We start from the raw sequence: 16,029 nt of genomic DNA on the forward strand, positions 1-16,029 counted from the left end.
TTGGATTACGGTCTATGTATATTGTTGTAATGTCTGCATACTTTCATAGCATGTATTCTGCACCAACCATTAGCGTAGAATCTCTGTTTGTCAATTGCCCATTTGTAATTTGTTTACCCAACATATTTATTTTATTAGGGAGGCGCCTCTAGTGAACTGTGGACCCCGGTCCTTCTTCTTTTAATTGCAATCTTCTACAACATTTTTCTGTTCTGTTCTCTGCGAACAATTCTTCTTAAACACGGTTCCTTTAATCCTTTGTTTTCAGCAAAACCAGTGAGCTTGACATCCTCGCTGAAATTTGGGGACAAAGTACTTGGTTGTTTGTGTGCAGGTCTCCATGTTGCTGCTAACATCGGTAGTGCGCCCTGCCACGAGTTGGTTCGCAACACCTCGGGAGAGAACGTTTTTCTCCTACTGGTCGATAAACCTTGGTTTCTTACTGAGGGAAAACTTCTTGTTGTTCTCATCATACCTTCCTCTTGGGGTTCCACTCAACGTTGCGCATAAATTCTCCTCCATCAACTCCGCGCTCAGCAAAGACTTTTTCTGGCGCCGTCGCCGGGGACATAATCAAGACACTCCATCAAGGAAATCCCCCGTCAAGCACCATCAAGATTTTCTGGCACCGTTGCCGGGGACATAATCAAGACACTCCATCAAGGCAATCCCCCGTCAAGCACCATCAAGGGGGACACAGTCACCATATCCATATTCACCGCAAGTCTAGAGCTAGGTCATATAGAAATCTTAGCCTTTTGAAGAGATCTTAGTCATAGCCTTCGGCTACCCCATTGTAACCCAATTTATTCGATAATCAAGATCAGACATAGGAAGTAAGGGTTTAACCTCATCGAGGGCCCCGAACCTGGGTAAATCTCTCTCCCTGTCTATTTGGTATCCGATGTCTGGTGTGAGCCTGCATGATTCCGTCAACCCTAAGCCCCAAAAGGTGGGCATTGCCTAGGAGCACCCTCTCAGGCACTGTGGCATCTTGTTAATAGGTTAGTGCCGGAAAATTTATAAAAGTGCAAAGCAAAACATATATAAATTGGTGTAAAAAGCATGGAGCATCAAAAATTATAGATACGTTTCCAACTTCATTACTACTGGTGGTGGTACAAATTTTAGTCAAATTATTACTTCTAGCAATTTCATCTTGTCTTTCCCACTTAGCATGCAATTCCGCTAACATCCTAACATTTTCATCAATTCTAACTTGAATGGCATTCAAAGTTTTACTTTCTTTAACATCATGAGGCAACACTTTTAATTTAAGAAAATCAACATCATGAGAAGGGCTATCAACTTTAGAAGCAAGAATATCAATTTTGCCAAGCTTTTCCTCAACAGTTTTATTGAAAGCAGTTTGTTTACTAATAAAATCCTTAAGCATGACTTCCAGATCAGAGGGTGCACTTTTATTGTCGCTGTAGGGATTACCATAAGAATTTCCATAAGCATTACCATTATTAGAAGGATATGGCCTATAATTGTTGCTACCAAAATTATTCCTATAAGCATTGTTGTTGAAATTGTTGTTTTTAATGAAATTCACATCAACATGCTCTTCTTGAGCAACCAAAGAAGCTACTGGAATATTATTTGGATCAACATGTGTTTTACCATTAACAAGCATAGACATAATAGTATCAATCTTATCACTCAAAGAGGAGGTTTCTTCGACAAAATTTACCTTCTTACCTTGTCGAGCTCTCTCGGTGTGCCATTCAGAATAATGTATCATCATATCATCAAGTAATTTAGTTGCAGCCCCAAAGTAATGGACATAAAGGTACCTCCAGCAGCTGAATCTAGGAGATTTCTTGAAGAAAAATTTAGTCCTGCATAAAGATTTAGGATGATCATCCAAGTAGTCAGCCCATGAGTGGGACAATTGTTAACCAAAGATTTCATTCTTTCCCAAGCTTGAGCAACATGTTCATTATCAAATTATCTAAATTTCATTATGTTCATTATCATAGATTTTTCTAGTCATAACAGAAATACTTGCACCAACATCACATAAAGCATTGCAATCAAAGCCATTTACTTTCATTTTAATGATGGGATCCCATCCATCTTCTAACTTTCTAGGAATAGAAGCTTCACGCTTTAATTTCTATTCTCTAATTTGCACGAGAGCATTTGTAATATGTTTCGTGAAAGCCATATTTATAGCACTAAAGTTAGGACTTCTAGAAATATTTTGTAAGAACTTAATTCCTTTAGAGATAGTGCAATCATCAAAATCAAATTCATTATTATCAAAAGTAAAAGGACTATTGTCTCTCATACTCCGAAAAATTTCAGCACACTTATCAAAAACAGTTTCAGTGGTTCTAGACAATTTTGTAAAGGAGTGGGGACTTTTCCTACACCAATTATTTCACCATTAATAGGAGGTTTGCTAGCATTTGAGACTTCATTACTACTGGTGGTCGTGATGGTACAAATTTTAGTCAAATTATTGTTTCTAGCAATTTCATCTTCTCTTTCCCACCTAACATGCAATTCCTCCAACATCCTAACATTTTCATCCATTCTAACTTGAATGGCATTCGCAGTAGCAAAGGTATTTTCATCCATAATTACAGGTTTAGCAGCCATTTTATTAATTAAAGAAGTTTGCGCTTCAGGCAAGGATGAAATACAAGTTTCAGCATTTGAAATTTTGATTTCTAAACCAGAAATTTCCCTATTTAAATTCTCAAGTTGATGGCTAATATTTTTCAACATAGCAGATTGTTCTTCCATGGTTTTAGTGAACACTTTATTTTGCTCATATTGCATTTGCATAAAATTCTTAGTGGCATTTTCAACTTCTAAAATCATTTCCTCACTAGGCATAGATCTACCATAATAAACATTGCCACTATTAGAAGGATATGGCATATAATTGTTGCTACCAAAATTATTCATATAAGCATTGTTGTTGAAATTATTGCTTTTGATAAAGTTCGCATCAACATTCTCTTCTTGAGCAACCAAAGTAGCTAACGGAATATTATTTGGATCAACATGAGCTTTACCATTAACAAGCATAGACATAATAATATCAATATTATCACTCAAAGAGGAGGTTGCTTCAACATAATTTACCTTCTTACCTTGTGAAGCTCTCTCGATATGCCATTCAAAATAATTTATCATCAAGGAGTTTTGTTGCAGCCCCCAAAGTAATGGATATAAAGGTACCTCCAGTAGCTGAATCCAGAAGGTTTCTTGAAGAAAAATTCATTCCTGCATAAAACTTTTGGATAATCATCCAAGTAGTCAGTCCATGAGTGGGACAATTCTTTACCAAAGATTTCATTTTTTCCCAAGCTTGAGCAGCATGTTCATTATCAAATTGTCTAAATTTTATTATGTCACTTCTCAAAGATATAATATTAGCAGGAGGATAATATTTTCCAATAAAAGCATCTTTGCATTTAACCCAAGAATCAATACTATTTCTAGGCAAAGATAGCAACCAATCTTTAGCTATCCCTCTCAAAGAGAAAGGAAACAATTTTAGTTTTATAATGTCACCATCTACATCCTTATACTTTTGCATCTCACAAAGTTCAACAAAATAATTAAGGTGAGAAGCAACATCATCAGTACTAACCCTAGAAAATTGCTCGTTCATAACAAAGCAGGTTTAATTTCATAGAAAGCTGCTTCAGGAGCAGCTGGAGCAATAGGTGTACAAATAAAATCACTGTTGTTTGTGCTAGTAAAGTCACACAACTTAGTATTTTCAGGAGTACCCATTTTAGCAAAATTAAAACGGAATAATAGAAATAACAGCTATAGTAGAAACTAATTTTTTCATGTTTTTTATATAATGAAGCAAACAAGAGAAAGTAAAATAAACTAAGCAAAACTATGACAAAATAAAGATATTGGAGATGAGAGACTTCCCTTGCAGAAATCCTCTTTCTCCCCAGCAACGACGTCAGAAAATCATCTTGATGAGCGCAGATTGCACACCGTTGGGGAACCCCAAGAGTAAGGTATGATGAGCACAGTAGCAAGTTTTCCCTCAGTAAGAAATCAAGGTTTAATCGACCAGTAGGAGAAAGGCGTGACTTCTGAATGTGTTGCTAGCTGACTTGTGGCAGGGCGCACTACCGGCGTCAGCAACAACGTGGAACCTGCACACAACACAACCAAAATACTTTGCCCCAACTTACAGTGAGGTTGTCAATCTCACCGGTTTTGCTGACCACAAAGGATTAGACGTATAGTGTGGAAAGATGATGATTGTTTGCAGTGGAATTAAAGAGGACAGTGCTTGCAGTAAGTAAACAGAACAAGATGATCGTATCAGTGTAAAAGAAATGACCGGGGTCCACAGTTCACTAGAGGTGTCTCTCCATAAAGATAAATAACATGCTGGGTGAACAAATTACAGCTAGGAAATTGACATAATAAATATCATACATGACAAGATGATTACTATGAGATTTGTTTGGGCATTACAACATAATACATAGACCGTAATCCAACTGCGTCTATGACTAATAATCCACCTTCCGGTTATCGTCCGAACCCCTTCCAGTATTAAGTTGCAAGCAACAGATTATCGCATTAAGCAATGTGTGTAAAGTAAACAATAGAATTACCCTTGGATAAAACATTGTTGTTTTCTCCCTAGTAGCAACAACACATCTACAATCTTAGAAGTTATTGTCACTCTTCCAGAAAACTGGAGGCATGAACCTACTATCGAGCATAAATACTCCCTCTTGGAGTCACAAGCATTTAATTGGCTAGAGTATCTACTAGCAAGGGAGAGCATGCAAGATCACAAATAACATATGACAAGTATATAATCGATCTTAACATATTATTCAATATTCATCGGATCCCAGCAAACACAACATGTAGCATTACATAAAGATGATCTTGATCATGATAGGCAGCTCACAAGATCTAAACATGAGGCACAAAATGGAGAAGACAACCATCTACCTACTGCTACGGACCCATAGTCCAGGGATGAACTACGCATGCATCACTTCGGAGGCAGGCATGGCGATGTAGAGGCCTCCGGTGATGATCTCCCCCTCCGGCAGGGTGCCGAGAAGAGCTTCAGAACCGCCGGGAGGAACTTTTCATGGATGGAGGCTCAGGTGTTTAGGTTTTTCCCTGATATCGTGAATAAATAGGCGGAAGGGCGAGGTCGGTGGCCGCCTAGGGGCCCACACCACCCCTTGGTGAAGGCACACCTAGGCCGTGCTATGGGTTGGTCTGGCCGCCCTGTGGCGCCTCTTCGTCCCCCCTCTGGACTCCGTCTTCATTATGGTAAACTATTGACTTCGGATTTTGTTTTGTCCAATTCCGAGAATATTTCCTGTACAACTTTCTTAAAATACAAAACAGCAGCAGGGAACTCGCACTGTGGCATCTTGTTAATAGGTTAGTGCCGAAAAATGTATATAAGTGCAACAAAGTGTAAGCAAAACATATATAAATTAATGTAAAACAAGCATGGAGCATCAAAAATTATAAATACGTTTGCAACGTATCAATAAGGTTGAAGTCTCCACAAACCATCCATGGGCCAGGACAGGTTGGGCGCAGCTCGCGCAACTCGCGGAGAAACTCCACCTTGTCGACGTCCTCTTGAGACCCATAAACAACAGAAGGCCACCAGGGAGTAGTGCCAGCAGTCTTGACTCTGGCCGTGACGATGTTGGTGGTGAATATGGGACCGGTGATGGAAACCGTCCTACTCTGCCATGCCAGAAGAATGCCGCCACGGGTGACGTCCGCTGGCAAGTAGACAAAGTCATCAAAATCAGCTCCAAGTGTTTCCAATAACGGCCAGTGTAGAACAAGTTAATATTTGTTTCTCCTAGAAGCAAACGATGGAGGTATTCGTAGTTGCAACATGCGCTCGGATGGCGAGCCAACATTCTCTGGAGTTTACCCCACGCACGTTCCAGATTAGGAACTTTAGGTTTTCTAACATGGGGAACGAGATCGACAAGGGGCGCAACGCGCAGTTAGACATGCAGCGGGCTTCCAGGTAGGACCGTGCATGGTGGCATATCGGGGTCAGCAGGGATCTCCCTATCAACAATGGCAGCTATGGCACGCAGGATGTCGATGGGGATCAGCATCACGAACACCTTGTCATAGGCCTTCATTGTCTCAGGGGTGATCTTCTCGTAGAGGTCGATCAGCCTGAGCATGCGCAAAACCTAGACATGGGAACACCTCTCAGCAGTTGGCGGCGCAGCGACGCTTGTCGTGGACGATGCACACCTGGAAGCCGATCGGCCACGCCTTGGAGAGAAAACAAAAGGTCTCTATGGACGTCTTCCACGGGTAGGCAAAGCAGCGCCCAGGCTGCTAGTAGCAGCAGTTAGGAAATCTCTCAGCTTCCAAGTCGTCAGCCGTGGTTGTGCTTGCTGTGCACACGGGCGCAGCCGCGGGACGCATGACCACCGGCGGGGACTTGTATCTGCTTGGCATCGAGGCGTTCGTGCTCTACTCCGAAACCAACACCGTGGTGGCAGCAGTGGTCGCCTGAGGCCCAGCAACATCTTGGGCCAGCGGGACATGGGCCTGTGTCTCCTCCTCCACCTGCAAAGCTAGCTCGGCTTGGGAGCAGGTGACGTGCAGCATGGCGGCAGGCGAGACTGGCTCAAACCTTGGCTGCATGGCGGTTTCTTCCCGCGCTCCCTCCTTCGACCGGTCCACACTACCGTCCATGCCAGCAGCAGGGATGACGCGGGCGAGGCACATGAGTTGCCCGACATTGCATCTGCCTCGATCGTTGGCGTAGCACGAGAATGGGAGGCGGGGACCTCGCTCCCCTCGAAAGAAGGTGCGGTCGGTGTCACATCATGTCCCCGACAAACCAAGTGGGCCATCACGTCAGGTGAGGGCGCAACGGGATTAGTGCTTTGTGCAGCAGGCAACAACGGAGTGTAGGTCTTGGTTGTATCTGATGCGGGCGTGGTCAGGGGCACGACCATAGCAATGGAGCCATCTTTCCCTCTGGGTGACCCGGTCTCAACGTTGCCAGCGCCAGATGGTGGGCCAGTCGTTGTGGTGGGGGCGGGTACGCCAAAAGCGGCTGCCACCGCTGCGCTGGTCAGCAGCACGGTGTGGCCCACCTTGGCCTGGCCAAGGATCCATGTTTCGTACACCGGAAGTAGCCGCGGCGATGCACGCGGTGCCCGTGCATCACACACCACTCCGTCGGTCCGCCACCCTCGTCGCTGGACTACCCAAGGCATGGAATCCATTGCCATGCCGTCGGCTCGACCTAGAGGTGGCGTCATGTCATTGTTTGGGTGTCGGCGCTTGCGTCCACGACCCCAACACTGAGCAGGGGCACATCCATTGTCGCGGTGGCCGCGCCCATCGTCAGCACTGCCGCCCTCACCAGCAGGATCCGTGGGAAGCGTGGCCGACACGACATGCCGGCAGGGCTCCCATGGATGGAGATGGGGTAGGTTAGCGTCCTGGCCGTGGGCGCCTGGCCGGGACATGGAGCACATAGGGATGATCTCCATGATCTCAAGGATGGCCTAGCTAGTGATGGCGGCGGGGTTCCGAGCGCGCGCGGTGAGCCGGAAGGTGGCCATGTTGGTGCGGGTGCGAGTCGCGGCATGCAGGCTTTCCACCCAGCAGTTGGCGCGCAGCAAGGACTCCGCCGTGGACATGTTCCATGCCTGTGCAGGGATACCGCGGAGTTCTGGCTCGACGCGTTGATCAAGCCTGTCACAGCCGGCATGGGCGAGCTTGCACTATTGGCGTAGGTTGAGCGAGAAGTCGGTGCAGCTGAGGAAGTGGTCGCTGGAGATCCTGTTGCGGTTGTGCTGCGACCCGAAGATGATGAGGAAGTCTTCGGGTTGGTGGAGGTGGACGGAGAAGTCGTTGGCTTGTAGGTCGAACGTGTCGTAGAGCAGGCGCGCAACCTCGGCGGCGACCACCGGCCGCACAAAGATAGCATAATAGGATGCAGAGGAGATTTGGTGCACCAGCGCACCTGGATTTTAAAACTTATATATTTTATGTTTAAATTTTTTGTAAACTTTATTCCATGAATACTTACACATGTCATGAATACTGGTGCAAAAGTTTCATAGAGATTCCTCTGTATTTTGAGCTAAAAAGACAAATTTGTGGATGTATATAGGGACATAAAATCTTAGTTTTTTGTCAGAAATTTATTTTTTATAGCTCAAATGTGTATATTTAAGCACATATTTAATTTCAGATTTTTTGAAGTCTCACAAACATTTTTTTATTTTTTATAAAATTGAGAGCAGTGGTGCTCATGTGCCAAAAGCACTTTCGGCAATAGGATGTCTCATCAATCCTCGTTGGTGCTGACTGCAAACGAAACAGGGAACATAAGAACAGGTGTAAATATTTGAGTATTTTAAGCCTTTACACTATTTTGGTATCTGAAAAGGAAAATATATTAGCAAAATAACAAATATTTAAACCATTTTTAACACCACATTCCTGCAAAACATTCCCATGAAAAGTAGGGGCACAAAATACGGATGAATTTATTTTTAAAATATTTTTGGAAAAAAAAATTCCTAGGTGTTCTGTTTTTCAAATCAGAGCCGACTCTGTTATAAGAAGCAAGCACAAGTTACATAAGGAAATATTCACTAAGCTAAACAGGAAATAACAGAATCTCGCAAGAATTTAGTACTTATGCAGAAATAATGTTCGTGCATGCCGGGCATGAAGAACACCGATGGAATAGTAACATCAGTCGGTCAGATGTGAAAACAGTATGGTACAGCATCATGTCTATCTCATGAGGCTGACTACTTACATATTGCAGCAAACCAAGTTGGTTCTGAAATTCTTGACTATAGATTAGTGATCTAATGATAGAAATAGACAAAATACTGGACAATAGACTAGTGATTCCACTGACAGAAGTAGTCAAGGAACATAATAATCTTTTTCTTCCTTGGTCATGAATTATAGTAGTCATCACACCGACCATAATTCAGGTTGTAGTCACAAGGCCTCCACCGACATAGTTAAGATTGTCATCCTTATGATCATCAGCAACAGAATAATCGTCTTATTCCTCGGTAGTGAAATCTATTGTGTTCAGCCAACCGGCAGGAGCAACTCGCCTTATTGTTCTTCCATTCTTTCCCACAGGTGTAGCAAAACTGGCAGCTGCACCTGCAGAAAGCAAGAACATGATGCAACAAAGGCTATCAGGAAACAAGTAGGCTCTGAAAGTAAGCACAAAAAAAAGACATTCCAAAGACTAAGGAACAATCTGACATGAAAAACCAATGAACATAGTAAAGATAGTTATGAGAATGGCACAGCCAGAAGTAAATACGTACACACAAGTCATATGGTAGCAACCCTCTGCAAGTTCAATCATGTGGTTGCATTGGACACACTGGCGCCACAACCGCTTTCGTGCAAGCTTCTGTAGCTTAGTGTCTTCTGGATGAGCATGAGGGTACCTTCTCTTGTAGTCGTAGCAACTTATCCTATCATGCCATGGAACCTTGCAGCTGATGCAGAACGAGCCTCTGCATTTGACACACTTTCTCAATGTGGCAGCTCCAACGACAGTGTACATTGAGGAAGATTCTTGCAATGGGTGTATCACTTCGCTCAAGGACATTAAGGCTGAGCACCTGGAATATGGGCAATAAATCTTCTGAGCAGCAGGGATTTGTCCTTCCCTGATACGTTGCACCATGATCTCCAACAGTTGGGGCGACAGAAATATCTTTGAACCCTTCACAGTTAACTTGGTAGTGCAGCCATCCTGTGGACAAGCAGGGAGCATTCCATTAAGGAGCTTAACTTTCACATGCTCTTTCATGCAGGAGAAGCAAAACCGATGCCCACAACCTTCAACTGCGTGAATCTTAGAGACATCAGTGTTTCCCAAGCAGATGGTGCAGCTCTCGCTCTTGTTGGTTATCAAATCTGTTGCTAATTTTGTTGCATAACCAGCTTGGCCTCGTGGGACAAGTGAGAATTCACATTGCTCGAATTTCCTCATTAGTGACAGAGCCTCATTTACCATATCTTCACTCTTGTTCTTTGTGGGACGCCAAGTTCCGAGCATCTGCACGTATATGAAATCGTAATAAGACACGTAGTTCTAAGGAATTTGATCACTTAACCACTAAATCTATCTATTGCATTATTAACACAATAGAATTTTTTTCATATTAATTGGAGACAAGCAATAGAAATGGAACAGCTCAAACTAATGTTATACAGCAACGGAATGAGACACCTTGTATGAACTGACGTGAAGATGTCCTGTTGGAGTTAGTGATGAGTAAATCTGACAACAGGAAATACAAATAGCGATGTAGTGTCCTATAAAAAGTTAAAAACACACGACGCGCCGAGATGAAAAGATGGAGAAAACGGTCTGTGCAAATCAGCACAAGTCTTTACATAGGTGATATATTGTATTAAGGCTGCTCCTCTTGTTTAGTAGATACCAAGCTTAATTCCCGTAATTTCTTGGGGAATTGCTAGATGACATCTACACCTAGAGGATGCATGTACAAAGGAAAAAAAAAGAATACTCAAAAGGAGAAAACAAGAAGCAAAATAATCAAAGCTGGGAGAAAACAAGTGTGTGATATGGTCCTAAAGTTTCCTGGTTGAGAAAAGACTACAGGTAGGTCAAGATTATAACAATTGAGATTGACTAGACTATGTTAAGGATATTAAATCGAATATAATTTTGTTTGACATTTTAAAACATCACATATCCTGGCAAAAACTCTTATATTATACATACAAAGGGAGTCCGTAATTGCTATGCCTGGTATACTTAGTTTGGAGTAAGATGAAGCTATCATAAAAGCCCCTAGCGCTATGTGATCTGCGCAAGGATTCTATCTAAATTCTGATTGTTCTTGGTGAAATTATTATTTTGAGATGGATTATGAACTCAAACAACACAATATCTGCTGGCTAACATGCTTAGCGCACTTCTGTCCCTTAAAGTGATAACATCTAGGAGTATTTTTCTTTAAAAGCATGTATTACAGAAACAAGAGATGAATCTGAATTAATACTGAAGGTGGGTTTTCAAAGAAAAACAAAGAGAATTAGTGTTTAAGGTTCAAGATTCAAGATTCAAGCTAATGCTGCTGAATTAGACATAATTTATAAAGATGTATGGCAGCATCCAAGAAATCAATCCAGGTTATATTTTAATTCTTAATATTCAAGCTAAAGAAAGACACTTAAATTGTCTAGGGGATTTGGCAGAGGAACCTTCGTGGCTGCGATCCACAATCTAGTCAAAGGTTGGATCTCAAAATCATAAATGTTCCAAAAATAAAACTCTCGCATTAATATGATTTGTAATCAGGGTATCAATCGATAACCAAATCTCTTTATCCTAGCACTTTAGTCAAGCTTACACCTGGATAGTGCACACCAATTTCGCTCTGTATCATCACTTGCTTGCAGTCTGGTACGAAATTTCTAAACATAGGTGCGATTTGGGGTCTCTTTGGATAGAAACAGAGAATGTACATGAATAGGATATGGGTGACAGTGCAATCCGAAATGATCGCAAACAAGAGAAACTGTTCTAAAGATATATGGATGCACCATAGTAATTTTGCATGAATTAAAAAGAGAATGCAAGGAAATTTTCTTATTTTCTCAACATGCCTAAACTGATTTTAGAATTCCTTAAAAACTCCCATGTACTATCAAAAATACGATAGGTATTTAAAGAAAGTCCTATCAGCTAAATTTGCAACACAGTAATAGGACAAACATATAAGCCACAAGTTATGGTGATCTCATTTTCTTTATTTTGAAGAAAATTTACATAGGAGTATAAATATATGCATACGAACCGATCCTAGGACTTGAACCAACTATGACAGTATGTCACCAAGACGCATCCTCATCAACTAAGCTATGCTCAATTTTCAGTGAGTTTATATTATGACGACACATATTTATTAGTTGACACAATGTGCATTTCAATTAAAAATATCTTCGATGATGATATAAAAAACAAAAGCAATTTCTACAAAAACAACACAAATGAAATAATATGCATGCAGAGCGGTTGATGCAACGATAAGCAAAGAGATGTACATTCTACATCAACTTTCCTGTTTTGTGAGTCTATAAGGTAGGCTTCCCTGTCAACGGAGTGACCTATCCTGACAAGGGAGAGGTGTCAGGTCTGACACTGGATGTGATCAGAGTATTCAAGAGAGGACTTGAGGATACAGAGAGTGTTTACTATGGAACCAACGACGTCAAGGTATGGTGAAACGGTTCTCAGGGCATAACAGCATGCTACTCAAATTATGAAGCTGCATCAGACTTATGAATAATTCATAGAGTAATCCACCATGGGCAGCGAAAGCAAGCTCAGCCAATCCTCACTCGACGCCATAACTTCACCATTAGATAGGTCCCAAGACCCTTCCTTCAGTCTGGCTCAGACTCAAGCATTCTGATGCAAATTCGCTTCTTTTACCATAGACGACTCCTTCAGTCTTCGAAGCAACAGCGTAAAGTTTTTCATTTGCTTTTGTTTTTTCATTTTCTTATATAGTTTCCTCAAAGTTCTGTTCAGTCCATCATTGATAAGGCGGATGGATAGATAACCATATTCTTTTTTTCTTCAATTACTGGCGGAAAATTGGCATTCATGGAAAGGTGGATAAGTCGAAACTACAAAAGAGAAGACATCATATGGTCTTGCATGCTGGATGACGCCTATTTGCATGCCATCAGTCCTGAATAGCGCTGATCTTGGCCTTGTGCTTAACTGACAATCAACAAAGAACAATTCCCGAATAGCACAAGTAAAGCAGATATATATTTAACGGCATGAGACTTGCTTTTAGGAGAGTTCTTAATACCGCAAACTAATGGAAGATCGGCATATTAGATGAAATGATCATTTCATAACCAAATTAAAATGATGTTTTCTCAAATCTAAAATCTTTCAGCAATTTGCAAAGTCTACACAAAGACACATAAACATATAATTTTTTTATATAATAATAAGTAATTTCAACTAAGAATTATAGAAAACTAAGGAAGCCAACAGACTTGAAGAAAAGGAAGCACTATATATGGTAATGGACAGTGATTCTAACTGCTTTAATTGGAGGGTGCTAGTTTACATGTACAGCAAGCTCCGAAGCACTGATACTTCAAAGTCTGCCATGCCCGTGTATAATATTCCGCTGATACTCTGATACACGGGCGATACATGTATCCTAGGAGTGTCGGCTTTTCCGATTTTAAAAAGAAAGAAAAAGAAACCGATACACTGCCAGGGACGTCGTCGACACCAATCAAAGCACACTAGTGACCCTAATAGCCAGTGTGCTATCTATCTATTTTCTTGATTAACCATGGAAGTGGTTTGGATTGAGGCATCAGGAGTGAGCGCACCGTCACCGTCGCCGTCTGGAGTCGCTCGCCGCCGTCTAGAATCACCTCCCCGCAACATGGAATCATTCTCTCCTCCGCCGCCTCAATTATTCTTTGACTTCACAAGTCATTGCATAGCATTTCATTAATTTTATATGTATATTTTCCGTATCGCCGTATTGTTGTTCTACAAATTGCCGTATCCCCGTATCCGTATCTGTCTCGCCATATCGGTGCTTCGGAGACAGCAAGTATCTCCACATGTACCCAAATTGAATGTGAGTGAGCAAGTATTTGTAAACCGTACTCAAAACTAAAATTTCCTTCCTGCAGATTTCCAGATGTCCCATGTTAATCTTGTCCTACAATGTTTGTGAGTACAGAATTGAACACCGATAACATCTTACCGAAATAGTAAAATTGGGCATTACATACATAACAACATACTAAACAAGTAAGCACGGAACATGGACTCAGAATTAAACATGAAGCTCCCAAACTAAAAAAATATATAACAAAAAATGGTGGGTTAAACTTCTCCTTTTCTTGCAATTCGATAAGTAAGAATAGCAGACAGGGAAACTGAATGCATGTACAACAAATTGTAATGAGCATTGAAATAGTACTACAAAATAAAAATTTATGCTCCACTTACATTTAGATAGGAATGGGACTATCTCATGATTTAATCATCTCATTATGATAACTCTAGCAGTCTAGTACTTCTTGAACATTGTGTATATACTCCCAAATCTCCATATCGACAGATCATCAATTATATTCCCCATTTCCTCTTAGATGACACTTGTAATGAGACATTGCAATTGAAACCACGCAGAAACTGTCAAGCCCTTATTTCTCATGTTTTCTAAACGCGAGTAAACAACAACACCGAAAATATATACCGCGAGAGCCCTTCAAATATATATCTACTTATTTAGTAAGAAGTACTGTAGTAAGATACTAAGATAGAGAACAGATGCACATATTTAGGGGGTTTAGTGTGGCATACATAGTTGTGGAGCGGCTTGAAGTCGGAGACAATGTTGATGCTTCTGATCCCCAGCTTGAGCGCAGCGATGATGCCTTCCTTGAGCGCTAACACCTCGAGCTCCATGCGTCCGCCAGCAAACCCTTCGACGGGCTTCTGTATGGTGCCCACCACCTTCCCCCGGGGATCGTACACGGCCACAGCGAGCACCGAGGACCACGACTCCATGCCCTCCTTGCTCGACAAACCCTTGTAGAAGACGCGGAAGAGAGGGGGGCGATTTAGGTCATGTGGTCGCTCAAAGAGGTCCCCGCCGTGGGCCCATCGGCCGTCTGGAGTGGTGTCGGCGAGCTCGCGCGCCAAGAGGGCGCCACGGGAGGCCACGCGAGCGGAGGTGTTTGCCTGGGCGTGGGCGGCGCGGAAGGCCTGGGCCTCGCGGCGGTTCTTCTCCTGGCGCGCGAGTGCGGCGAATGCTGCTTCGGAGGACCAGTGCGCGGGGGCGGGTTGATAGGCGGTGGCGGCGGCGCTGGGAGAGGGTCGATTCGGAGTAGTACGGACGCGGAGCGAGGCTTCGATGGCCTCTGAGGGCTGGAGTTGGAACGCGAAGTCCAGGTCGGAGGCGAGGGCGACTTGCCTGCGGAAGGCGGCGAGGTCGCCGTCGACGGCCATGATCGGAACCGGCGGTGCCACGGAGGCGAGGGTTTTGAGTGTGAACGCGAGTTTGGTTGCATGGGCTTAAATAGTGCACCACTGGACGAGATGGGCTCGCCTCGCGAACGGGTCATGGGCCATGAAACACGTATTGTTTCGTAGTTTGGGCAGCCTTTTCTGCACAGGAGAGGGAAGCAAACCCATTTGGGTGCCGACTACTTTCTGCTCTGCTTGTGTAGGCCACACCCTGTTTAGTTGCAAATATGAGCGTGTTGTGGTATCCCTTGGAGTGGTGAGGTTAGTCCTAGCTAATGGAGGGATAGGAGAGCACCTCCCAAAATCAATATCATGAAGAAGGAAGCGGAAACACTAGGCAGGAAACTGCTTGCGAAGCCAGGTCCTAAGCCGCCTCCTCCTCTCCGCTGGTTGCAGCTTACGGTACTCGGCATACTCTTCTCCGTTGTCTACAATGAAGTCGATTGCCCTGGCCAGCAAGTTAGGTTGGAACAGCTGCGCTCTGCAGATAAACCGAGGCGTGAAGATCATCTTCATCTGAGCATAGTTCGTGATCGGGGTCCCGACGTACTGACGATGCCTCGGGTAGCGCTGCAATCCACGAGTAACAACTGCTAGTGCGGACGACAATCACATACTTTCAGATCAATAAAGGAACTCAATGATGCTTACTACCTGAATATACTCATCCCTTGTCTCTTCATCAGCAGCATAGAAGCAGCAACCATGTTCGCTCCAGTCCAGAATGTGATCGTATTTCATCTTCAGTATGACACTCCACTTGGTCCTCCAGTTTCTGATATGGTTGTAGAGCTGAAGAGTGGTCACATGTATGCCAACGAATGCAAGAACATCAGCAACTACCTTCTTCATATGCCCATCTTTGAATCCCATGTTAAAAAAGACACAGCTACGGATGAGCTGAACCAACCGGTTGAGCACAAACTCTGAAAGCTCAGGTTTCCAAACCATGG

General features: G+C 43.0%; 1 protein-coding gene across 1 annotated transcript; it reads right to left on the minus strand.

The window, feature by feature from the left end:
* Positions 1 to 7,754: 7,754 nt before the first annotated feature.
* Positions 7,755 to 15,058, minus strand: LOC124707550 (E3 ubiquitin-protein ligase RSL1-like). The gene is made up of 5 exons (XM_047239215.1): positions 14,411 to 15,058; positions 9,339 to 10,081; positions 9,100 to 9,168; positions 8,303 to 8,343; positions 7,755 to 7,996 (listed from the first exon to the last, which is right to left on the minus strand). The coding sequence occupies exons 1-5, from the start codon at positions 15,056 to 15,058 to the stop codon at positions 7,755 to 7,757; spliced, it is 1,743 nt and encodes a 580-aa protein (XP_047095171.1).
* Positions 15,059 to 16,029: the final 971 nt, after the last annotated feature.

The sequence above is a fragment of the Lolium rigidum genome, chromosome 1, assembly GCF_022539505.1.
Source record: "Lolium rigidum isolate FL_2022 chromosome 1, APGP_CSIRO_Lrig_0.1, whole genome shotgun sequence".
Lineage (NCBI taxonomy): Eukaryota > Viridiplantae > Streptophyta > Magnoliopsida > Poales > Poaceae > Lolium > Lolium rigidum.